Source organism: Micrasema longulum, unplaced genomic scaffold (genome assembly GCF_059751315.1).
Source record: "Micrasema longulum isolate JH-2025_06_02 unplaced genomic scaffold, ASM5975131v1 h1tg000632l, whole genome shotgun sequence".
In the NCBI taxonomy this organism is placed as follows: domain Eukaryota; kingdom Metazoa; phylum Arthropoda; class Insecta; order Trichoptera; family Brachycentridae; genus Micrasema; species Micrasema longulum.
Genome location: NW_028277828.1, coordinates 633,935 through 661,329, shown reverse-complemented (window position 1 = coordinate 661,329; position 27,395 = coordinate 633,935). Strand labels below are relative to the sequence as shown.

At 29.2% G+C, this 27,395-nt stretch overlaps 1 protein-coding gene across 1 annotated transcript; it reads right to left on the bottom strand.

Moving 5' to 3' along the window:
* Positions 1 to 810: 810 nt before the first annotated feature.
* Positions 811 to 25,886, bottom strand: LOC148280003 (uncharacterized). The gene is made up of 8 exons (XM_088229079.1): positions 25,392 to 25,886; positions 7,920 to 8,015; positions 6,423 to 6,684; positions 4,912 to 5,194; positions 4,211 to 4,318; positions 3,917 to 4,116; positions 3,643 to 3,830; positions 811 to 3,541 (listed from the first exon to the last, which is right to left on the bottom strand). The coding sequence occupies exons 2-8, from the start codon at positions 7,992 to 7,994 to the stop codon at positions 2,546 to 2,548; spliced, it is 2,112 nt and encodes a 703-aa protein (XP_088085205.1). The 5' UTR covers positions 7,995 to 8,015; positions 25,392 to 25,886; the 3' UTR covers positions 811 to 2,545.
* Positions 25,887 to 27,395: the final 1,509 nt, after the last annotated feature.

Below are 27,395 nucleotides of genomic sequence, written 5' to 3'. Positions count from 1 at the left end.
ACGATTTATCTTTCATTAAAAAAAAAAAATACGCCTCCACATGTTTAATTTTTTTATTTGCCTAAAAAAATGAGTAAAGATAGTGTTTAGTAATTACTTTAATAAATTTAGCTATAAATTATTTTTTAACCCTAATAGAAGTCATTTGGAGAACCGAGGCGTTAGAATGTTGTAAGCACAATGTTGATGTTTGTGTATACTGTATTAAGACTTTATCTTATTAACAAAATACTGTTTATAAACAATGCTTGTTATTCTAAGAAGCAAAAAACAACTATAAAAATGTTGATTTTTGAGAAGCCAATTTTCTATTTGATTCTGTTTCTTTTTGAAATTTGTATAAATAAACTACTGCATTTGTATTTTTTAATTATAAAATTTGATTTTATTATTTCGTCATGTCCCAACATAAAAACTCCTTCCAAAAACAGGACAAATATATGTATGGTTTAGTCTACCAGCAGTCATTTATATATTTACACCTCTGAGATGTATGTTAAGGATTAATGTAGGTTTTAAATTGATTAGTTTTCTTGGGTTAAGATAATATTTTTCGATTCCTTTAAATGTTATCTCAAAACGATTTTCAAAAAACTATTTTTACTTCCTTTAAATGCTTCATTTGTATGTAATATTTATTATTTCATATTTATTATATAACAACAGGTTTGATAATATATTATTATGTTAATTTGAGTAGCTTAAAGTGAATATGCTTAAATCAATTTACATCCATATCCTTAAATCTAAAATTATGCAGGTAGGTTTTTCTATTAAAAGGGGAAATTAATGAATACAAAATAAAACTGATTTATGTTTTCTTTTTTTATTATTATATGAAAAATTACAATTCATAAATTAATTATTTAATATGTAAGATTCTTGATCTGTCTTGAAAAAAATATATAAAATTAGGCATTGTATGTTATATCTCCATATACTTAGATTTTTTTACTACAAACAATAATTTACAATTAGCTAACCTGGAACTAAACTGGTATATGTTACAAAATCAACAACTCAAGATAACAAATGAAACACATTTAAATTCAGTGTGCATTTATTCATTTATGTTAAGTGAATCTTTTACATTTGTATGTTAGCTTAGTAAATAGCCCAACACCCTGGATTCAAAAAGATTGTGATATTGAAATAATAAGCACAAAATAATACATTTTTATAAAAACTTGTCACATAGGCCATTTTAGAATTACATAAAATGAAAAAAAGCTATTTAAAATTTAAAGTGATACTTTTGAGAGTAATATACATTTGAGTGCAGAATAACAACATGTGGACCAGTTTTGCTTGGATGGATTTTGTTTTAAATTCAATAATGCCCATAACTTGATTTCTCCAAAAATGTTCCATAGACTAGTTTAGTTTTGGGTTGACCGATTAATCTTTTTAAATTCTTTAAGTTAAAAAATATATGTAAATTTATTAATTAAAATAAAAATCATGTTAACAATGCAAGATATATATATAATTCATACTCATATTAATTTCTTGTAAAATAAAATTTACTTCTGAACTATTGGAAAATGTAACAATAAAAAATAATTGCATAAATTATTTCTTCAATTAACTTGTACCATTTATGCCTAGGCTAGAGATAGCTATGAATTATTACACATTGGGCATGCCCGAAATGGGATTTATGTAGTATGCTTTGAAAAATTATTATTTTGTATGGTGTATTACTCAAATAAAATTTAAGTAAACTGAAACTAATAAAAGTATTGCATTGTAACAATATTATGATTTTGGAACATAATATAACATTTATGCTAATCAATTTTTTTTTCTTCATACTCCAAAGAACTCTTAAGATCAGAATATAACATTTGATTCTATCAGAGAGGGACTATCAGAAGATGCCTTTTTTCGTCCAATTAAAATCACACATAAATGTACTTAAAAATATAATATTTTATATTAAGTTTACAAAAAGAGTTGAATAATCAGGAATATCAATGAGGAAGTTCAGTGCTATGGGAAATTGTATGCAAAAATGTTTTCTTAAACGCGGTAAAAATTAGAGCATTCAATTGTAGGGCGAACTTTCTTAAAAATGTGTAAAAAGTTTCATCAAATCGAACTACTTTGAATGATGTTACTAGTTTTTCTAAATTAACCACTGATATACTGTTGTAATAGATTTCCGGTTTCAATTCACCAAGCAGTAGAACTCACTGAAGAGAACTTGTGTCGTCACACGCGGAGTAATTTCAAAATTACAAAACTTTAAAAAAGCATTGCACTGATAATACGATACACATAAATAAACATATTTTTAATTTTGGCTTAGTTTGGATAGTCTATTAACAAATAAAAAAGTACAAAAAAACCATTAAACTTCCTCATTGTAGTTACATAAATATTATAAAGATTTAAAATATTTTGAATGGTCAAATGATATATTATAAGTCATAAAAATACTAGAAATTGCGTTGAGCAATAATTTTAAAGAAATGTTAAGGCAATATGTAATTTCAGTCTATGCCGTTTCATTCCATAAATATAATTTTTGTTACCAATTTGTTCATTCAGAAAGACCCGTTTTATTTTCAATTAACATTTGTCTTATCTTGTTTAGTGATTCTTGAGTTTCACTATCTCCTAAAATACTTTCTCTGCTTACAGATTGAGGCTTCTTTATTTGATTATTTAGATTAACTACGTGAGGATTCATTACTCTGCTTTTAACATTATTTGTAGGTGTCGCTCCACATGGGTTTATTCTCATTTGACCTTGCACAACATTCATTGATTGATCTTCAACGTTCTCAGGAGACTCATTATTGACTTTTGTATGGTAACCATTACTCATATCATATGGGCTATCTTTCATGGGTACAAAAGACTTCGTTTCTGTTTTGGCACTTGTATTTTTTACAGCTCGTGGTGCTGGATTTGGTTGAAACTGTGGAGAGGAACGTGCTAATGTTGAAGTTGAGGTTGAAGCGCTATTTTTCTGAAGCAAGCTTTGAGAATTTCTTATTTCAGATGAGCTGTATGGACTACTTTTGGTAGAGGAAAGATTACCATTACGCATATTAAGATTATTGTTCAGTGGTGGTTGGTTTTTGTAGTAAGGCGAGTTAGAATTCATTGATATGTTTTGGTTTTTTAGATGTTGCTGGAGTTGTTGACTGGGGTATTGTGGTTGTTTTGATCGGTTATTTAGATATTGATTTTGTAAATTATTATTGGGAACGGAACCTTTATCCAAAGATCCATAGGCGCTGTCTTTTATAGATCCATGAGAGGGACTATCATCTTTGTTTGTATTATATTTTATCACAACGTCTGCAGTTGTAATAGGTTGTATATTTTGCATATCATAAGATACGTTCATGGATTCTTTTTTGTTTTGTTTTTCTGAAACTTCTCCAGTTCGAGGGTTTATATGTTTTTCATCAGTGTATCTCATAGATGACCAACGCTGGTGATTTTTCTCAATCGGATGAAGAGTTTCTCTAATATTACCATCTTCTTCATCAGAATGGTATCTGCTATTGCAGTAACTGTCATCATTCTATAAAAAACAAACATATTTTAAATCACAATACTAATTCATTGCTACTGTTTTTTAAATTGGCGGTGGTACAAAATTCAATCCGTTGAATAAGTACTTACATCATTTTCATCCTCTTCAGTTATAACACTGTTTTGAATCCAGTCTTTAATTCTTGCCTTTTTTGCAACTCTATCTACAGTTGTTTCAATACCATGTTGTAAAAGAACATGAAGCAATTTATTTTTTTCATCAATATCGCTGTGAAAACTGTACATAGAGGGACAGAGCTCATCAACTTCCTTACCAGCTGTAAAAAATACAATTTTAAACTCAATATTACTTTATAGATAGGAAAATTGAGTAGATTATTTAAAAAATGGTAATTTTTTTTACCTGTTCCATTTTTCTCATTGATTCCTTTGGCCATCCAACGATCTTCCATGTATTTGTGCAAATCTCCAAGCCCAGGTGGTCTCTTATCGGGACGGGGTTCTAGAAATCTCTTGAACATCTTTTGAGCTCTTGATGATACTAGTTTGAATAGTTTTGGTTGTTTTCTTAGTGGGTTTGATGTATTATACCAACTTAAATACCTAAAACATTAAAAATATGATAATATAAACAGCTTAATAAAATTATTAATTTTTTTAAATTTCATAATTTTGTTTTTTTTTATATTTATCTTACCTTACATATCTTGGGTCATCGAAAGCTGCTTTTTGCCATGGAAGGCAACCGGTTAAGCAAACAAATATCACTATGCCAAATTGCCATACATCATGAGAAGTCACAGCCCTAGAAAATAATTAGGTATTACAAAATAAAGAAAAGAGATATAAATATTTAAAGGGCAATTCTGTAATTCACAATGACCAAATTAATTACACCGATAATAAATGTTATGTAAAAGTGGATATTCTTCATTAATAATCTTAGTGCGCATTTCTAGATTTTAAAAATTTATTTCATTTTAAGTTTATTGAATTATAATATTATTATTATTATTATTATAATATTATTATGAATTATAATATTAATTTGAGAAAAATATACGTACAAAAAAGTTTTTAAAAATGCTGGTCAGTAATTAACTAAATCAAAAGAAATAAATAGCATTTTTCATTAATTTTATAATAGGCGATTCATCCTAAAAATAATGATTTATGCAGTAAAATACAATTATTATGAGCATGAAATCTATTATTTCATTATGCTAGAAAAAAAATGTATTCAAGAACAAATGGTAGAATAATTTGCTTTTATTTGCTAAATATAAATGGGAGGATTATTAAGATTAACGCTTTGGTTTTTATATAAAATTCTAAATGGAGGTAATATAATTCTCATGAAAGTTAACATTGTGAATTAGTGGAAATAAAGTAACTTACTTATAAGTATCCTCCACTGCAGTGTGCAATATTTCTGGTGGAGAATACGGCAGCCATTCATTTCTCCGTCGAATATCAGTTTGAGACTTCCTTGTCTCACCAAAGTCGCACAGCTTTATTCTGGAAAAGTCTGATTTGAATACGAGAATGTTATCCAGTTTAACATCTCGATGCACCAAATCTCTCGCATGTACATGATCCAGGGCAGCTCCGAGCTGTTTGGCCACTCGTTTTGTATGGAGCTCCCCTATTCCAGTGTCAGACACATTTGAGGTGAGGTCTCCTGCAACATAAATATAAAATTTTGAATCCAATGCATTTCTTTATTCATAAGAACATGCATATCTAGATAGGTACACGTTTTTATAAAAATATATAATAAATTTTTCAGATTATTTTTTTAACATTTTTCTATATTTTATTACTGTATATTGTATTTTTTTAAATTTATGTTTTTAATACACTCATCTTTTTATTTTTATACCAACTATACTTCTCAACACTGTTCCTATCTTTTATTTCTTTATATTGTATTTTTTAAAAAAACATGTTGTTTATTTACTCATCTTCTTTTTTTTATACCAACTTTACTTCTAAACACTGTTCTATATTTTGTTTATATAGGTACTCATATTTTATATAACTTTCATGTATGTAAAAGCCTTATGGGCGTGAAAAATGAATAAAAAAAAATTAAAAAATGATTGGTTTTTTCATACATTAATTGTTCTAAATTCTTAATGACAATATTAGGATTGATATGAGGTTTATAATATCTGTATCAAGGATAAACTACGGGACATACATTTAACAAAATGTTCAAGAAACAAGATTGTGTGATTTCCAAAACATCATAACTTTTGAGTCGAATGAGATAATTTTAACTTATAAAGAACTGTTGATATAAAATAATGAGTTTCTTTTAAAATAAAAGTACATATTAAAATAGCGTATCTGGGACTACTGATGTTTTTTGCATTAAAACAAAGTGGACTTCAGATTTTTATTTAAACCTAAAAAAGCATTTTTATGACGAAAATGGAGTTTTATTCACATATAAAATATCTTTTTGCGTTAATTTCATTTATAATTTCAAAATGGAAAAAAGTGGACTCCCAAATCACATTTTTTTCAGATTTTTGTTTGTGTTTTGGTTTTTTCATTTCTGTTGATTAATCATATACCCATCCGTACCTAATGATGCATAGGGCGCTGAATTAGTGTGTACACTATATACGATGTATCTCGATAATTTATTACATAAAGGTAATGTGATCAGTTTCATGCTTTAGGTGCCAGTCCAAAGACAATGAAGTATTGCAGAATGAAACCAATTTAAAAAAAAAAATATTTCATATTTATAGATGGTCCTAGCTCCTATACGTTCAATATCTTTACTGCCATAATCCAGGGATAAAATTGATACTAACTCTGAATCGCATTATTTTATAAATTGTTGACCAAGTACTATTGTTCACATTTAAATATGAATCATTTTAAAGTTTACGTACCAAGGGGAGCATATTCCTGGGAAAATACATAAAAGCCTGCGGTCTCGAAGGCTACATCATAAGTGGTGATGATATTTTTGTGTGCTCCAAGGTGCAGACCATAGTGGAACTCCCGGTAGAAGTCTCTTAGGCTGATATAAGGCTTGGGGAGTGCCTTGAGAACCATCTCCGTGTCTGTGCCACGATGCTCTACCAGCAGGATCTTCCCAAACCAGCCCTCGCCGACTATCTGTAGGATGTCGAACTCTTCGGCGAGGCATACCTATAAAACACAGAAAACATAAGAGTTAAAATGTCGAGTTTGAATCCAAGTAAAAAAGCATTTCACAAAATGAAAACTTCTACCAACTTGTAATGAATGCAATTGTTATTTTACGACCTGCATTTTTACTTTTGACAGGTTCATTATCAAATGGTCTTGCTTTTCTTTATTAGTGTCATTAAAACAAATACGTTTTACTTTCACTTGACAATACCTAATTAATTACTTAAGTAATCTACATAATGACAAATTGCTATCTATGGGTGCCGCACCCTGTGGTGCATAGGGTACTGCAACGTATCTTGATCATTTGATACATAAAGGCAATATGATAAGCCTCACGATTTTGTTTTATTTTTTATTTTATTAATTTTTCGCGCTCATAAGGATTTTTCATACGTGGAAGTTATATAAAACATGAGTATATAAACAAAATAATTTTCAAAAAATACAATATAAAGAAATAAAATATAGAACATTGTTTGGAAGTATAGTTAGTTTAAAAAAATAATAAGCTGTTGAAGCTAGATATTAAAAAAAAAATAGATTAACAAATAAAATACAAAAATATTCTAGAAATACAGTTTGAAGGTTTAAAGCAGCCAGGAACATGATATTATAATACAATATAAACAGAATATTAAGTTCTATTTGATATGGAAAATAAACATTGATTTTTTAAATTTACAAGACTCACGTTAAAGACATCAAGGAATACAAACAACCTACTTATACACAGAGAAAAAAATATATGCCTACATTTTTTTATGCAAATACCAGAAAAAAAAAACTTTATTTTTCATTTTTATTCAGTTTTAATTTCATATTTTTGTTTATGTGGACAATATGCTACACCGGGCATTAAAAGGTAAAAAATATAAGAATGTAAGAAAAGCTAGAAATAACTATTCTTATGAAGATCTTTTTAAATAATAATGAACGTTGCGGAAACAATTATAACTTCAAATCTAAAAAAAAAAACAAGAAAAACACCCTTTGAACGTTAGCTAAATTGCGCTTTTGATAGAATACGTGCAACTGACTTTTTGTGTCAAATTTTATCGAAACATTACCCTGGTGGCGACTTTTAAAAATAAATTATAATGACTAGTGTGTATACAATATAATAAACTAGCCACCGAGTGATAAACATGTTTGAAATCACTTTTATAATTTGATTATCGGTATGTAGCAGATCGTCTACATTGGGTATTGTAAAGTAAAAAAAATAATACCTTCTCTAGTTCGAATTCTCTGATTCGATGAATAGATCCTGCTAGCGCCTTCTTTGTGGGCGTTGCTGCGGCCATCTCACCATTCTCGACTCTTTACTGAAAACAAAATACAAACAATCATTTTTAAGTACCATAAAACAAAAATTATCTACTAAATCCCAAAATGATCTACAACATAAAAAACTTTCTATGTAAAAATGGATTCGTATTTAAGTCCTTGATTTCTTTTGTAACCTATTTTTTCCACAATTACTAATTCCCCTCTGTTCGTAAAATTTGATTTTATATTTATTTAATAAGGATTAACTTTTCAAAAATATAAGCCAATGTAAAATTACACATGTAAAAACGTTTAAATCACGTCTGAAGAAACATTTACTTTTCCTTCCTTCATCTCTCCCTTTTCAACACTCTTTGTTTCCCCTTTTCCCATTGAAGACTAGTATAGATGTTAATTAAATTACATACCTATGCATATTGCTAATCTTATTTTTACATCTATTTATTTTATCGCACGCGTTTTGAAGCTAAAAAGATATAAATACATTTTTTTATTAGTTAGTTGGAAGGAATGAGGAAGTTCAGTGGTTTTTCCAAGCCAAAAACTGTTTTCAAATAATTTTATGCAGCGCCATGATTTTTCTATGTTTTTAAACTTTAAAATTACTCCACAAGTTTTCTTCGGTGAGTTCTGCTGATTGGTGAATTGGCTTCTAGTAATCCGGAAATCTATCACAGGCACTATATCATTGATTGATTCAGAAGAACTAGTGACGTCGTTAAAAGTGGTTTGTTTTTATTGAACTCATTTTTTTTTCATACATTTTCAAGAAACTTCTCCGTATAATTTAATGCTCTAATTTTTACAGCGCTTAAGAAAACATATTATATATCCAATTTCCCATGGCACTGAACTTACGTACAATAAGTTAAGTATTTAATAATAACTCAAAAAAGAGTATTGATTCAATAATTCAATTTAAAAACAGTTTAGATTATTTTTCAATTAAAATACGTATTTTGGCTTTCGAATACGGATGTTTATTTTACCGACTGATTGATTAGTAAAATATTTTTCCACATATTCAGATAACAAGGAATGTATTTATATGAAAGATCTGGCAAGATCATTTTATTATTATGATGTGCGTAAAAATTTGCCCGACAGTTTAAAAAAATAGTGCATGAACTCGCCAGGTGATCTGTTATTTACACAGACCAAATTAAATGCCGGCGGCAAAACATGTATATAAATTCGAAGATTTTACGAATTGTTCACTTCTAGATAAAGTTGGTTAAAACAGGCCAATTGTTATAGTTATTAAAATATTCAATTTATTAAGTAGAAAAAAAGTAAGGAGCGCAAATGTTTTTTTATCCATCATCAGGGTTGCATTTGTCGAGAATATATTACATTATATATATATTTATATACATATCTTTATATATATAATTCCTCAGTTCATGTGATATCACCGTACTCATCCAAACGGCTTAACCGATTTACGTGCGATTTTCAGAGAAATATAGATCTTTGCGCTGTGCGTGTTCGTAGATATTAAAATCTTCAATCGAATGTGTAATAAAGAAGTTGGGAGCATAAATGTTTTATTCATCGATCTGCCAGGGTTGCATTCGAGGAGAATGCATTTACAAAAAAAATAAAGAAATTGTTTTTTTGTGTATAAAAAAAGTCTGTTTTCAAATGTTTACAAACAGCATTTTTTTGTGGATTTCAATCAGATTCTTTCCTTAAATTCCTTATAATTTCTACCCATTTATTTCTTTTTACTGGATTTTTGGTAATACTAAAATAATATCAAATTCAGTACATTTTAAAAAATCGTATTCCTACATAAGAACACCACTCTGTTGGTGAAAAGATGGGAGTTTGACGTTTGCAAAAAGAATGCCATATATTTTTAATTAATTTCTTTTTTGTTTTGGAATTAACCATAAACAAGCACCTACTTAAATTTAATATTTGAATATTAACAATTTTTAGTTTTGGAATTTAATCACAAACAAGTACCTAGATACCTACCTATTAATAAAAAGTATTTTTCTAAGGAAAGCTAACGTTCGGGTAGGACAACGTCTGTCGGGTCAGCTAGTATATATATATATATATAAAACAAGAAATAAATGCTTGTAATCAGCTATGGCTACTTTGTATTATTTCTAAAAAAAAAATATTTTAATAAAGAAAATAAACATATTTATGAGTATTTTCAAAACCAATAATCATTTCTCGACTCAAGACGAGTTACTTTTGAAAGAGCTGGCTGGCATCAGTTTGAGCCCTGCACACTGGTGTCTATAGAGGTGATTGCACTACAGCTCGGTTCTCTGAAATGGCATTTCCGGGCCTATTTTTAACAATTACGATTAAATCATCTAAATATACATTTTTAAATCATTAGACTCGGAAGAGGCAGGAGAATGAAAAGTGGGCTATGAGCCTGAAAATTGAAAATCCGATTTTCGTGGGAGTAAACATTTAGGAATGTTAATAATAATAATATGAATGCAGTACTGAAAGTTAGTGAGTACCTAACTTTACTATCCCGAAATTAAGAGTCGGGCCGTGATTCTGTTATTCGCAGAACCACGTGTCAGAATTAAATTGTTATCATTATTTTTTTTTAAATTCTCATAAAAACAAAATACATCAAGAATTTATACAATGCTTTCTCAATGATTTTTATGCCTTTTCATACATTTTTCGCTTGTATTATGTATTTGTTATTTTAATACGCCTTTGATACTCTTTTAACCTGTATTGGGTACATATATTTTTTAATTTAAAAAAACTTTTTCATTCTTGTAATTTTTTAACATTAATTTGCACTCTTATATATGAGTCAATACTTGTAATTTTTAAACTTTTTATATTTTTTAATTTTCCTTTTTTCTTTTATAGATTGTATTATGTATATATCATTTTGAATTCATTTCCACACCTAGCATTATGTTTATTTTGTAATCTTTTGAAACTTTTTAATTTGTAGTGTATCATAATTTTTATTCTGCCTTTGTAAATAATGTTATCGTTTAAAATATAAAAACGTCAGTAAATAAATATTGTTATCTGCTTGTCGCTAAATAAGTTTTTTTACAAAAACTCATTGGGAATATTATATTAAATTATGTGTAGTATGTTTTCAATTTAAATAAAAAAAAATAAAAAAAATATGTCCGTGGAAATATATATATATAAAATGTGTCTCATTTACATTATGGGGATAACTTTTACTATAATATAATATAATAATATTTATGTTAAGTACTTGTTTTAGTGTGGGTATCAGTGTTATTATTGTACATGTTAGTGAGGGTGTGATGGTACATACTTTATGTATATAACAATGTGTAGTGAATATAAGTTGACTTATTGAACAATGATTATCAAAAATTATCTGTTTTTTTCAAACATTAATGAGGAAACCTATCAACCACCTTATCGATCGATGTAAAATTGTTAAATAAAATTTGAGTATTTAAATTAATTTTATAGTAAAGAGTGATATATCAATTTTATCTTTACATGTTAAAGTATTTTTCTTTCTTTGTTTTTTTAAATCGAAACAATTTTACTTAATAATTAAAACAGTATTTTTTTGTTTTATTTAATCAAGAAAACAATAACACTTTTGAAACTTTTTTATTTTTAAATACGTACTGCAATTTAATGGGTATCTTTTCAACCTCACTAATATATGCTCGTGTTTAGAGCGGAAGTTTGTTTTAATATTATTCATATTACACACTTTTTTGGGTAATGTTTACATAAAAACATTAACACAAATGTTTAAAGGACTATATTTAATTACAAAAATCGATCAATACAGCGCAAAAGTGAGATTAGGATGGAGTGGGTTTCATATATTGTGATTCTTTAATTTGGATTTGAAAAATTGTATATATCAATACTTTTTATTTCTAAAGGTAATTGACATATTACAACAGACATGAAGAACATTTTACAGAAGGGAATATAGAAGTCTAGGCATCCACAGGGCATATGACCTTTCATTAGCTGGTTTATATTCCCTCCCGTAAAATGTTCTTCGTGTCTGTTGTTCAATGTTAATACTAACAGCTCCCTAGGAGGTTGAATCCAGTCCTTGTCTATAAAAGTTTGGACAAACTCAAAACATGGTTACAGATAATTGGGTAAAATGATTATTTTCCCGAGATGGAATAATAATTTGTGCTTCACTTATGTAGCACCTATGCATACTTAAATCAGTGTAAAAATGTTTTTTTCGTATATTTGGTAAAATATGGACTTTTTTCTCTATAAAAATGTGTATTATGGATTTGGGTTTCTAAATTTCTCCTTCTGTCTTTGCATAAAATTCTTCAAATACTAAATTAGATTGATACATTCTTGTTTTTGTAATTAAACTTTTAATTATGTTTTTTAAAGAATATGAATTCGATTTTTAGCATCCTCCCCATCCAAACTGTAAAATCGGTTGATTTTATGGCAAATAAATACAAATTTGGATTGTTTTACAAATAAAATATTTATATACTTGATATATAGGGGAAGGTGAGGCGTGTTGTGACGGGGGCAGGTTGTGACAACGCATTTAAAATTCGCGTTAATTGACCTAGCGCCACCGCATGCCTTCATTTCCTATAAACTGCGTACCGTCAGTTACTGTCAAAACAACGGTATCAATAACGGTTTGAAAAAGTTAGATGATAAAGTGTGATCTAGAGATGTTAAGCTAACTTTTCCGGCAAACGTTCGAAGTATTTTTCTGCCCTGTCCGAACAAAGTGAGATATTTTATTATCGAAATGTTATATTTTTTGCCTATATTATTAGCAATAAATTAAAATAATTCCTTCTGATAAACCACTTGCATTGTCATTTCAATTTAAAATAGTCATAAGGGGCGAGTTGTGACACCAGGGTGGAGGTTAATTGTGACAGAGACATTTCAACTAAATTTCTGGTGAAAGGTGGGTGAGGCACATAAAATGTCATAGAGTGTGTCATGAGCTATGTGCTGGAGTGGATAAATACATATAATATTTTATTTGTGACTATTGTTTGACTGGTGCTTAATGCTTTTAATTAAAAATAAGAATTGTATAACGAAAAATAATACAATTTTAATTCATGATATTTAATAATCGAGAATAGTGTTTTAAGTAATTTCTTCTTATTTTGATCGTCACAACTTGCCCCATCCCAGTGTATACACTAACCCCACAGCAAGGGTGAACCGTGTATAGAAGAGATTATGCGCAGCTTACCATTATATTTGACTAACCATAATAATGTTTTACTGTAACTTTATTTACAGAAAAACAAATAAGTAATTAAAATTTATTTTAAAAACATTTCCACCGTTTGTATTTTTATCCTAATATAAACATAAATTTTAATAAAGCGCGCCAGCGCCCGCGGTGAGCTAAGAAACTTGCCGAATATTCCAGCTTATTTTTATCATACAAAAAAGTATACGATATTTTGAATGTATTAACCTCATTGCGGGTTTTTTCTCCTAGATTAAACTTGCAGATTACACAAATTATTTGAAGATTCTTGATTTGGAAAACAGTATTTCAAACATTGTTTCTTAAGGACTATTTTTCTTTGAGATGGTACTTTTGACATAAGACAATAATTACTTTCATGCGTCACATTGCAGGACGTAAAGCGATCCACGCGGCCGTTTTTAGCACTATTATTTATAGTGGTATTTTTTTATATAGTGGTATTTTTTAATTTTTAAAAAATGAATTATGTATTAAAGTAATAGATACTATATAATATAATATATCACGAAGTTACATCGTTTGAGTTGATTTCATGGATGAGAGTTGTTGTATCACACAGAACCACAGAAAAATATCAATTTATAGTATATTTTTAAAGTTCTCGTATACTTTTTATTTCAAACTTTTGTTTTATTTAAACTTTTTTTTTTTTTTAAATATTATGTTATATAATTTTAGGCTTGATTATTGTTCTTTAGTTTTGAGTGCAAATATGTAGTTTAAAAAATATCAAACCTTATATGTTTATATTATAAATTTGTAAAAGGCAATTATGCCGTGTATGTAAAAAAAAAAAAAAAAAAAAAAATAAAATATTACTTACATTATATTATGTACCTTCTTTGTAGGTACACATATATAATATTTTTTTAAAGCTTACTTGTAAATAAAATCACCATTCACCACTGACCCACAGATGGGGCAGGTTGTGACAGTTTCCATATTTTGTAAAACCTCATCTTATCGCTTCGTCCCTTGGGCGAAGAGGGTAATAATATCAAAATTTTAGGTAAATGACAGTTTGGTTTCCTACTAAAATAAAAACTTTGGTTTTGTTTACAATAAACAATTATCAACAATACCCTTTTTGTGATTTAGTCGCAATACGCCCGACCTTCCTCTAAATCAATTTTACCATTTCAGCAATTTGTGATTTCCACTTTGCGTTTTCGTATATTACAATACCTGGTTACATCTTGGTTGCATAAGGCGGTATGATTAGTGTTATTATTGTATTAACATTTGAAGGAGGACAAAAACTAATTGTTGAAAATAGTAAATATAATGTTTTATCATCATTAATGGAAAACAAGTTAGGATCAAATCATCTGTTCAGTTTATCAGCATTAAATTTTAAAGCTTAGTAAACAAAAACTTTCTACGTGTGATGCATAAAATCGGTAAATTGGTATCGAGTACAAGGTTAACTAGATCGTCAGAAACAATGAGGTTTCGCGAGCAGAAATAGGCGCGAACTTCTGTGCAAAAGCTACTAAAAAGTAGGTAAATAAAAAATAGCATAATAATTATTTTTGCGATTTTCCATGTATTTAAAAACTGTAGGTACTGGAGTAACTAAAAAAAATAATTTTCATAGAAGGGTTTTTGGTTTTCATGCAAAATAAGCGTGTGTTAAGATTATGTGCATAATTTTTTTTTTTTTTTTTTAAAAAAAGAAATATTTGCGTTCTTATAATTTACCCAAATATTTAATTTTGAGGGCCATTCTCAACGAGTTCTAAATAACTCACTATTAGAAAATGGAATCAAGTTGGGGTAGAGTGGGATTCGAACCACGGACCTTTGGTCTGTGAGTCCGAGACACTAGCCACGGGACCACAACCCGACTAAAGACTTACATTATGTGTGCCATCTAGACCAACAAGACAAAATATTTTGTTTTACACAGACAATGGGCCGACAAAATATTTAAACAATCCACTATACCTAGAATATGCGAGCAATATAACAATGGATTTACCAAGGCTGATATTTTTTATGACAATTTATTTAAATTTAAGCAAAAAATCATAGAAATATTGAGAGAAGCAGATATTCAATTAATTTTACCATTATTTATAAAGTTTTCATTTCCTATCTTTTACATTTGCTATGTTTAACTTATTGTCTTAAGTGTAAACCTTTTTTTGGTGTGTGCATGCGTGTCCTACACTAATATACAAAGGCATTGACAACATTTATGTACATGCTGTTTGTTTACCCAATAAAATAAATAAATCAATAATCTAATTCTGCGTACATACTATTATGGATGTTTATATGACAGACAGTTAAGGTAAAACGAAAGCTACCTTAATACTGGAAGAAATGATACAAAAATGGACCTTTTTAATACGTGTTGGCATTGGGACAGCGACATGACCTCTAATTTTATTTTATTTTATTGAAATAAACGGCACTTAGTGCCTTTTACATATTATTTACAAATACAATTAAATATACATACATGTAAGCATAAGTAATACAGAGCATTAAAAACAATATTATTAATTTAGAAAGTCTAAGAAATATAAAATAATAAAATATTACCAGTTATAGAATTATCGATAAAAAAGATAATTTGGTATTAGAAATACTTTGAACCAGTTAAAAAAAACTAAGAAAACAATTTTGAATACCACTAAAAAAATATATATATGTATTATTATTGAAAACTAATATTTAGGTAAATAGTATATGTTTATGTATAAAAATATATAATGACAAGAATAATAATTAGATTGATGATCGAAAAAGAGAAATTACTAATAAAGATTGAAGCTTTTTTTTATATATTATATATTTTTTTAATATATAGTTTTGAGGTGTGTGTGTAGTTCTTACTCAAAGCCTTACATATAAAATACGAAAACCTGTACATCAATGTTCTTTAAAAAAAAGTTATGTCAGTGAAAATCCGAAGATAATCAGTTATGAAAAGGTTTTTTTTATTATTATCTACACAATATGAAAATTGTTCATACAAAATTAATTTCAGAGTCCTCTTTACTAGGGAAACCTGTTCAAAGAAGACTAATTACAGGTCAAAACCGTTGTTCGAAATGTCACTAAAATATTTTTTCAATTTCGTCTACGCTAATTTATTTGCTTTTATATTATTTAAAAAACATATTTCTTTATTACCCGTTAACTCAATTTTATAGATTACGTAGACATGTAAACTTGTGCGAAAAATAGAAGTGATCAATAAAAGCTAAGAGAGAAACCTCTCTTGGAAAATACAATTTACACAGTATGACGAAAGTTTACACACGTGTATGTGAACACACATATAAAAATGATAACGTTTTTGGCATTGGTTCTTTGTTTTTTTGAGGTCCAATTCGTTTGCCAAGTTGTGACGATTATTTCTTTCACCGACCAACCGTACATATTCCGCCAATATTGAACTATGCTTGGTTTTCCCAATACCTGTTGGTGGTCGTCAAATCATGAAAATACGAGCGCTTTCACGCCATGACGCTCCATTCAAGAGATTCTACGAATGTTGTGGGAAGGAACATTCAGCACGTTGTAATATATATGCGTATTACGCGGTGTTAAAAATATTATTTAATCATTTGTGTGATTACAAATGTAATTTGAAAAAATGTGATGTCGGCATTCAAAAATTAATAATAAAATACAAATATTCTTCTTCGATGGCACTACAGCCCAAATCGAAACTTGGCCTTCTTCAACGTTCGCCTCCAACTCCGCCTGTTCTCAGCAGCCATTTTCCAATTCGCAACTTGTAAAAGCTGTGCTTCATCTTTTTTTACGTCGTCCTCCCACCTGAGCCTGGGTCTTCCAATCCCTATTTTACCCTCTGGATGTCCAGTCAGGACTCTCTTAATCGCGCATCAGGCATTCTTTGTACGTGTCCAGCCCATTTCAACCTTTTCTCAACCTCAACCTCAAGAGTTTTCGAATTAAATTAAGATTTAAAAAATCTATTACGTCTCTTTATAATACATAAAAATTTTAAAAATATTACTTTGAATTAATTATTATTAGTAACCTCTTTTACTTACTTTTTTTATGACGTAAATATTTGTTTTTTTATTGATAATTATCGAAATATTTTGAATATTGAAGATAATTTCTAATTTTGAGTACTAAAATATTTTTAAAAATTAATCTTTTATTCAGTTAGAAATTGTTGCTCGGTATTGAGATGAATAAGATTAAAGAGAGATAAAAGGAGTTGGAAAAGATCCAAAGATCACAATAACAAAGAGGGATAAAGGAAACTATGAAATTACCGTATTATAGCACTCTATTAGCATGTTTAATTTTTTTTCTTGAATTCGTCATTTCTTTTGGTATCAAATTTCATAGCATGTTAACGTCGCCATTTCAAAACAATAATAAAGGAAAAAATTCACTGTTGAACTGTTGACTAAATCATTTATGGGTCCTAAGTCCCAATAATGTATTTCATGTCCGGTTATCATGAAGAATATGTTACCATTGTTATTTTATTTTATATTTATTTTTTATATATATATTGAAATGCTCACACATAAATACACCCTTCACACATTCCCTATTCTTGCACGTAAACATCCTTTCACACTCATGCGTATGCAATCATACGTAGGTGCTCGTCATACAAAATTTATAGCAGGAACATATGCCGTGGTCTGTCGTTCTCCAAATAAGGACAATATTTTTTTATATTATCGAAGATTGATGTCAAAAAACATGCAAAAAAGAGTCAAAAACAAAATTACAACAAAGAAAAAATATGAATGGATCATCAAAAAGAAAATTAGAAAAATGAAACATCCATCATCAAAGCTCTCTGTTGTAGCGACGACGCCGATGGTCGTTTTCTCTCACAGGACAATAGATAACTCTGAGGATTCTTCTTTCGTAAGCTGCAATGGTTGCAACATTCTTTGTCATAACCCAGGTTTCGGAGGCATATGAAAAATCCATACGTGTATCGTTTTTAATGAAAGTAAATGATAATATCATGCCTTGTAACAACCCTTGCATAAACTTTAGAAATAGAGAAATAACGCATACAAAGTTGACCAAATAATTGAATCAGATGAAAATAAGAAATGCGAAAAAAATTAGGAAACATAACGCGTCTGAATTTAATAACTTGAAATATAGTAACTGAAATTATTTTCGTACATACTGATTATAGTTATATATTATATGTAAGTTATAACTAGTTGTTCAAGTTTTTTATCTATCTAAATAAGTATTAAACATTACACATGCACACTAAAATCTTAAATCTATTTTCACATACAATCTGTAATAGTTAGTGGATACATTCAGTTAGTTTGCTACAAGTTGATCATATAATACTTTTGTTTGTTAAACAAATAAAAAATATTAATTTTAGATAAATAGAACAAGAATTATGGACTAGTATTTTCAACTCGATAGAAAGGTAATCTCAGGTAAAAAAATAAATAAAAAGGAAATCCAGTTCTGATTAGTCCGTTTCTTTATGTATTGTTTGGTGCATTTACCTACCGTATTCGATTTCCGACAAGGTAAAATATTTCTTTTTATATTTCAAAGTGTGTTATACTACATTTAATAGTTCAAAGTACCCCAGGGGCAATTACAAACGCTAACTTCATCGGTATATATCGAGACTGTATAAAGTAAAATCGATATTTATCTACGAAAACGTGTATATTTGTATGAAAATTTAAAATATCTTCGTCGGTAACCACGCATATTCTATTGTTCATACAGAAAACTTAATTTTACTTAAAATTGAAGGAATACAGGCCTAGGACTGGTGTTTGAAGCCACTGATACCCTGCGATTGGTCTAGTGATGCAGTGCCCAATGCACTATTCGGTGCGGGATAAGCGATTGATTATAATAATGATTACCACCTACTTTGAGAGAAATAATAAAAATATAACAAAAAATACGTATAATGAGTCTTAACCACATAAATTATAATTGAAGTCTAAACAAACGCAAGTTGCTAATTTTCTTTGTTTTCGATAGAATAAAAAGTGTATTTCTTTGCATTCTTATACCGTCTGGCAGATTTTTATAAATATCTTGAGTATTCGCCAAAAGACTCGGAACTTGGATTCTCGTAGACATTTTTATTCGTTGTTATAGGAAAATTTCTGAATATTTCAGCCTGGAATTCAAGGGTAAGGGCGCCAAAACACATCAAAGCATTTTTGTGGGTTAAGTTTACAATTCACCGACATTACCCCTACCCTGGCCTTATGCTGTAAATAATTCGTATCGTATTAGACAAAACGAGAGTGAAATACGGTTTTGATTGCGTGAGAATGAGATGGATTCACGACGAGCGAACGAACTTACGAAAGAAATTGTGACGAATAAGCTTGCAGTTTTTCGACACTCTTTAATTTAAATGTAAAAAAGAATGTTTGACATCTGACAGTTTTGTGTAGTTATTTAACTCATAGATTAACTTTTTATGATATATGTGATGCATGAAGTCTACCGCCAGAGTGCAGGAAAATCGTGATGTGGAGAGTTTTATTGCCTACGACAGAGCCAATATAGAATCCGATGAAGTTCGTTATATTTTTCACAAGGAACTAGGCAAAGTTTTCTGTCGTGATCTTCCAAATCAGAATTTAAAATCTTATTAGTATTTATTTGAATAAATATTTTATGTCTAATGTAGAAAATTGAATTATTTAACCACTTTTGTTTAAATTTAGCATTTGGGCACGGGCCGAATATCTGAAAACAAAACAATATACTTATTGAGTAAGTTTTTCGGCATCGGGTGCCGATATTTTTTTTCTAATTTTCCATATAAATTGTTATCCAAGTATTACAAACATATTCATGCATGTTGTTCAAACTGTTTTTAATAAAAACGCGTTATGGAAATATTATAAACGTATTTAATTTAGTACTAGTCTAAATAATATATACAATCTCCCCGACAACTTACAGTATACCAGTTACCAGTTAGTTTAATCAAAAATATTTTGAGTATATTCGATATGTTCCTTTCGAATCCAGCTTTGTCGACATGCATTTGAACATACTCGAAATATTTCAGTTTTTAAAAAATATCTAATAAAACGATAATCCACCTGTGATAAAAAAAATAAAAATTATAACATAATATTATGTATGTTCAAAGCATTAACTTTGTGGTCCAGCATTTTTACTAATGTTAGTAAATAGGTCACTCACTACACTAACATGCTGACGAAGAGACGAGTACGTCTCGAAGCCGGTAGACAAAAGGTCGGTAAGATGTTATTTACAAATATTTACTAACATATTATAAGTAATATAATCTTAAGAGATGGTGAAATGACGTCTTACAGCATCGTCTTTTCATAAGTATAAAGATACATTAACAAATATTTTTGATTATTGCTTTCATGGAAAAAAATAAGAATTACAGGTATAACTGTCCACATATATTTCGTCATATCCTCATTACCTACGTTTCTTTTATTATATTTATATTTATTTTTTTCAAATTTTTATATTTTTTTATTTGGAATTTTTATATAAACCCTTACGGATTATATTAATTTGATATTTTTTTTTCTTTTTTAACTTCATATTGATTTATTTATCAATATAGACGGCATGTTATGTCTTTTTTACTACACAAAATATACATAGTGTGTAGAAATAACTATTTCAAATAACATACAGTAGATAAACGAAAAAACGAGCATAAAAAGTTTACATCTACTTATATTAATCCACGTTTTATAATATACCGGCCTCGCGGTGTAATGGTCAGCGCGTTAGACCACCATGCAAAAACTTTTGGGTTCAATTCCCGGTATGGTTGAAATGAAATTTTTATTTCAAAGGATATTTTCACACTTGAGTATTTCATAGGATCTGGACTGGTACCTGAAGCGTAAGACTGATATGTAACAAAAATGATCAAGAGACGTTGCGATTGGTGTACCGATGCAGTGTCCTATGCAATATAAGTTGCGGAAAGGAAATGATGATGATTATAACACAGTGGTTCATACAATTAAGCTAAGCATTAAGCTCTCAAGGACAAAACTATTTTCAAGAAAGTAGTTACGGACTGGATTTTCCTTAGTGGGAGGGATTTGAGTAGGAAACTCCTTGATGATTTTCCGAATGTTTGAGTTTACTGTTTACCATATTGATGTACCATATACATGTAATATGTTTCTGATCCTATATTTGTGTACAACTAATTGCTAGTCCCATCTCAACACAGGACTTTTTGTTCCATGGAGTTGAGACTTACAAGTTTGTCTCAAATTAATATATTATAAACTTATATGTAAATAAATGATCACACAGACGTGTTGTGAAAAAAAAAACATTAAAAAGCATATTAAAATGAAAAAGTTGAAAAATGTATTTTTTTCTTAATTTTCGGAATTAACTTAAATCATAGTACATTGAGCAAAATAAAATATTCAAAAGGAGAAAAAAGTAAATAGAAAGCAAAATAAAACTGAATATAGATTATATTGCAAGTACATAACTTTAGCCTAACAAAGGTAAGTTACCGTTCACCTTTTTTGAAATAATTTAATACAGTTGATTTATATAAACTATACTTTATGTTTAAATATCAGCGACGCCAGAATAGTTATTGCCGAATAGTTATATTCTATTGTTATTGATAATGTTCTTAAAATCTTTTGTAAAACTTGTCTGAGTCTTTTGTTTAGTGTTGTCTGGTATTTTATTGTATAGTTTCAGTCCCTAGTTTATTAGTCTCGACTGTCCTTGTCTCGTTTTAGAATGTTTTGATATTGTTTTCATATTCTCGTGTTGAGTCCATGTTCACTTTCCTTTTTAATTAATATTATTAAATTTTAAAGATTCTAGTTGAAAGAGTTTAGTTACAATAAAATAAACAAAACAACTTTGTTTTTAACCACTAATTTTTATTTTTCACCGACTAATAATATTATAATGAATAACCACAAAGTTAGTGCTTCAAATATAAACTTTATATTAGAGTTTAGTTACATTTAATTATTTGGTTTGTTTAAAGAGTTCTTTAGTTGCTGTTATTAACGTAAGTCATATAATAACTTTAATATGTTATTTATCGGACGTTGCAGTCTGTTTATGTCATTTTAATTTCCTGTTCCCCATAGTAGTTGCATATAACATATTTCAGTTTAACATAGGCTTTATACAGGCCAGGCGCCGTGGCGCAGTTGATAAGACGGCCAACTGTGAAACTGGAGTCGCGGGTTCGATTCCCGCCAGTTGCAAGAAAAACGTCAACGAAAGATTTTCCTCTCAATTGGTCTGGGTATTGTGGTGTATTTTTAATTACCTCCTTCCATATCCCCTCTATCCCACCTGCTGACTAGCCTCTAAATAGAGGCTTAGCGGGTTATTCAAAAAAAAAAAAGATTTTTTGATTTAAAAAAACATTGATTGGGAGAGTGCTAACGCATTTTTAATTTCGGAAATATTTGATTATTAGCAAACATATTAGTGATCAACCGAAGTATCGGTTTCGGCCAGTTTCGACAATCAAATGAGTTTAGACCGCGGTTTCGGTTTTGGACAAAAATCGGCCGAAACCTGCTATCCTCGGGTGCATCTTATTTGAATTGTAACTATATATTTTTAGTTTTTTATTGATTGAATTTTTGACGATCCCAATTACTTTTTTCGCTCTTTTTACATTGAATTTTATTTCAAATATTTTTTTAAAATTAAATATTTATTAACATTTTTTTAAGTACATATTTAACTATGTTTTGTATATTTACTACGTATTTTACTATGTTTCTTACTGTGTATTTTGTTTTGACTATGTATTTTATGTGGTTTTAAAATATGTTTTTTACATGGTTTTAAATATGTTTTTTACTATTACTTTAACCATGTATTTTGTTTTTACTACGCATTTCACTACTTATTTCACTAAGTATTTAAATATGCTGTTAACTTTGTTTTTAACTACATTTTTTACTATGTATTTTACTATGTTTTTCGCCATGTCTACTACCTTTATTTTTTTTCCTATGTATTGATTACTGTTTTTTTTAAATATTTTTTCGCTTAGAACGGGGTAAAAAACCCTAGTTAGATGGTCAAAGCAACTTTGTATAAATGTGTAATTTTATGGTCATAATATGATAATAATTCAATTAAAAAAAACAATATTATGGCTCGTGACTCGCCCGCGTGACCTGTGACCTTTAGCTTGTTTCGGCTTTCGGCCGGTGAGGAAAACCGGTGTTAAAGGAATGTATATATATTTCATTTATAAGTTATTTAACACATATTTCTTAACCTTCTATTTCTAATTTGAATTTTTGTCGTAATAAATGTTTTTTTCCATTTCATAATATTTTTTTATTACCTTGGACCAAATAGAATATTGTGACTTTGTCTTTTTGTATAACATAACAACGAAAAAAGCCAAAAAGCGCTAAAAAAAAATACGCATTTAATTTATGCCTTTTATTATATTGCGTATTTTATTTAACACTTATTTTAATGAACTCGTAAGATTTAACAAGAAATCGTTAAATTTTGGGTGTTTTGTAGTGACTAATAAGATTTTTTATTTATTTATTTATTGACACTTTATATACATATACAATAAATATACATATAAGGGCGGGCATATTGCCTTAAGGCAATTTCTTCCTGCCTACCCAAACCGTTCAGTTTGAGAAAATTATAAATACATGGACATATTGAATCTTACAATTTTACACAAAAATTAAAAGCAAAGATTAACAAAAATAAATATATGTATAAACAAAAATAACACTTTACTATGAAGAGAGGAGAGGGGATGGGAAGGAAAGAAGAAGGATAAAGGAACAATTTAAATATTTAGATAGTGACATTTCAATCTTGACTTAAATGTAAATAAAGAAGGGGCGTCTCTAACATTAGTGGGTAGATTATTCCACAATCGAGTGGCTACTACTGTGAAAGAGGAGGCAAAAAAATTAGAGCGATGACAGGGTATTAAAAGGGTTCTCTCGTTACTAGAACGAAGAGATTCAGTTTTGTTTTCAGCTGGAAATTTCGTTTCGGTAGGTCACTAATAAATATGCTACCCTATTCAGATTTGATACATAAATAAAGCTTTTCGTAACCATTTGTTTGACATGTGAACATATTGACTATCAATAATATATTTAAGTTCAAAGCATTAACTATGTGGTCAAACATATAAATGAATGCTAGTGAATTTAACGACTTACCGACTTTTTATGACTACCGGTTTCAAGACGTACCCGTCTCTTCGTCAGGACACCCACTACACTAATAAAACACCCTAATAAATAATCAAATAACTTTTCAATATAGCCCACTTTTTTAATTAAAAATTAACCAATCGGGCAACGTTCAACCACTTATCCCCGTCTCTTCCTAACCCCTCCCCACAAATTCTGCGACATATTGCTGAATATTATTTACCTAATTTTAGTGCATGTTCGGACATGAGGGTGTTTGCATCTCCTTTAACTCTGCATGTAAGCTGGAAGTTCAGTGTCATTTTTAATTTTTTAAATTAATTTTTTTTTATATCGTATTATCAGTGCTATGATTTTTTAAAGTTTTGTATTTCCGAAAGAACCCCGCGTGTGACGTCAGAGGTTGTTTTATGACAGTTCTTCCAATTGGTTCGTTTACGGTGACCAAACCGGATTTCCTTTAAAGCTCATATATCATTGGATGGTTTGAATGAACCAGTGACGTCATTCAAAGTAGTGCGTTTTTATTAAAATACAAATATATATTTTTTTTTTCGTACATTTTTAAGAAAATTTACTTTAAAATTTAATGCCTTAATTTTTAGGAAAACATTTTTTACTAATACATTTTCATTTTAAATAATACTGCGGTGACGGTAAACGTGATTTGTATTTTAGTATTTGCATGTTGGTGTAGTGAGTGTCCTGACGAAGAGACGGGTACGTCTTGAAACCGGCAGACATTAAAAGTCGGTAAGTGGTTAAATACGAATATTACTTACATATATATTATAAATACTGTATTTTAAAGGGTGTCGCATGATTTCCACGGTAAAAAACGTGTTGTAAAACATCTAGAAAATAAATATATGACATATTTTGTCTATGCAATTGTCATATCATTATGCTCTGCATTAATATCTTCATGTTCATATCCTTGGCAAGCTTTTAAATAGAAATATTTGACTCATGTTATTGTTACTCACATAAGTGGCGATAGATGATATTTGGCTCCCTCGAAAGTGTCGTAATCCGATAGTTTTGTATCTTATATTGTTTATTCTGTTTGGAAAATAACGTTATTTGACCATCAAAACACTCCGCGGAAAATCAACCACAGAATTGACAACTAAGTCCGTGTAGTTCAAATATTAAACGTTTTAAAATACTGTTGCAAATCACTTATTATTTACACAAAACTGACATCAAATTAAGCAATTAAAAATATTGTCAAATACAGTTTCACTTTTGCACTGATATGAAAAATGTTTATTGGATGTAATTGTTAAGAATTTTCCAAAAGCTTTTTAAGTTTAAGTTTTATTCAAGGTGTGTTTGGAGAGGTTTTGGATTAGTATTTCTGTCGGTGGCACAGTTGCGCGGACGTCCAGAAGCGTCGCGACGCTTCCCGTTGACTGGCCCGGGAGTGAGCGTCTGGACGCGTCGTTTATTTCTGTATGGTTCTGCATTTGCCGTCATACGGAATTATCGGGAGCTCGCGGATGACCCACTGACGTGTATTTCTGAGGATAGGCCAGGAAAAGCGCCTGAAAAATCGTAAATTAAATTTTAATAATGATTTTATAAATTCGAAGATAAATTCATCAAGACTACATAAGTTTATTAAATAACAGGTAAAAATAAAAATAGCTAAATGAAGATCAGGGGGGGCGACTAGAATCGGAAAATAAGAAAACCATACCTTAACTATGATGGTAAAGTTACAGATAAATTCTGCAGAGCGATTACGAAGATACACTATCGACCCTGTATCTTTGAGTTTTAAGGTAATTAAGTACATGGATTAAGGGCACATGTACCCTGTATCTCATGGTACACATATCTACGCATTGAACGTGACAACATTTATGTTCAAGAGAGAACTTTTTACTTTAATTGCGATTAATTAAAATTCTAAATCATTATGAGGTTCTTTTTATCACAAAACGTATTTATTTATTTATACTTTTATAATGTTTGTATTCTTTTTTTATACAGAATAATGTTCCCTCAATAGGGTGTCCCGTGCCGAGGGAAACATTTTACAATAAGTAAAACATGCCTTAAATTATTTATTTAACAAAGTTAACATAATAATAAAATAAAAACGTAATTAGTTTAATTAACCTAATTATCATTAGCATAATAAGCAATATAAATTTAAATAATCATAAAAAACAAAACCAATTTATATAGACCTGTAGACCAAATTTCACAAACAGTACTCAATTTTTTTCCTATTCGGCTTGATCCACTCATCGATCCGTGCGCAATCCACCTCCACTATCCATTTCTTAATAGCAATTTGATATTGTGAGTACTTATTAATTGTCCTTATGGATAATGGAAGTAGATTGTACACTTCAACTGAGTAGTAAATTGTAAATTAAAAATAAAAAAGTAAATCATTTGACATTGAGCGCGAATTAAAATTTAACAGTTATGGGAACACTGACAACCATCTTGCGGTTATGATTTGAAAATTTGAAGCAATAAGAGCGCATGCGCCAGATCATTTGACGTATGAGATGATATATTATGCCTATAATGCAAATTTGAATCGCAACACTTTGAAATGTTGCCACTCAAAAAACTAAAAATTACCGTTAATTTTTTTTTCTTCGCCATAGCCATAATATTTTTATAAAAAGACGTAACGACAGAGGGCAGTAGAGCTGGTTTTGTAATACCAAGGTTGGTAGTGATAGTAGAAAAGATAAATGTAAACGTTCGTTATCGCTTCCCAGTAATTATTTAGCTGTTTTAATGAACTTTTATATTTATGTAAAAGAAGGAAGAGAGATAATTCGAAAATTGTATTTTCCAGACGCAAATATAAAAAAACAGACGTTTTAGAGACGAAAGTATAAATATTTCTAAGGATATTTAGGCTCAACATGTGTATTAAGTCCGGTCTTATGGTAAACGCGTTTGCCTACGATGCAAGAGATCTCGGGTTGGATTGCCGACATGGTTGAGATTGAATATTA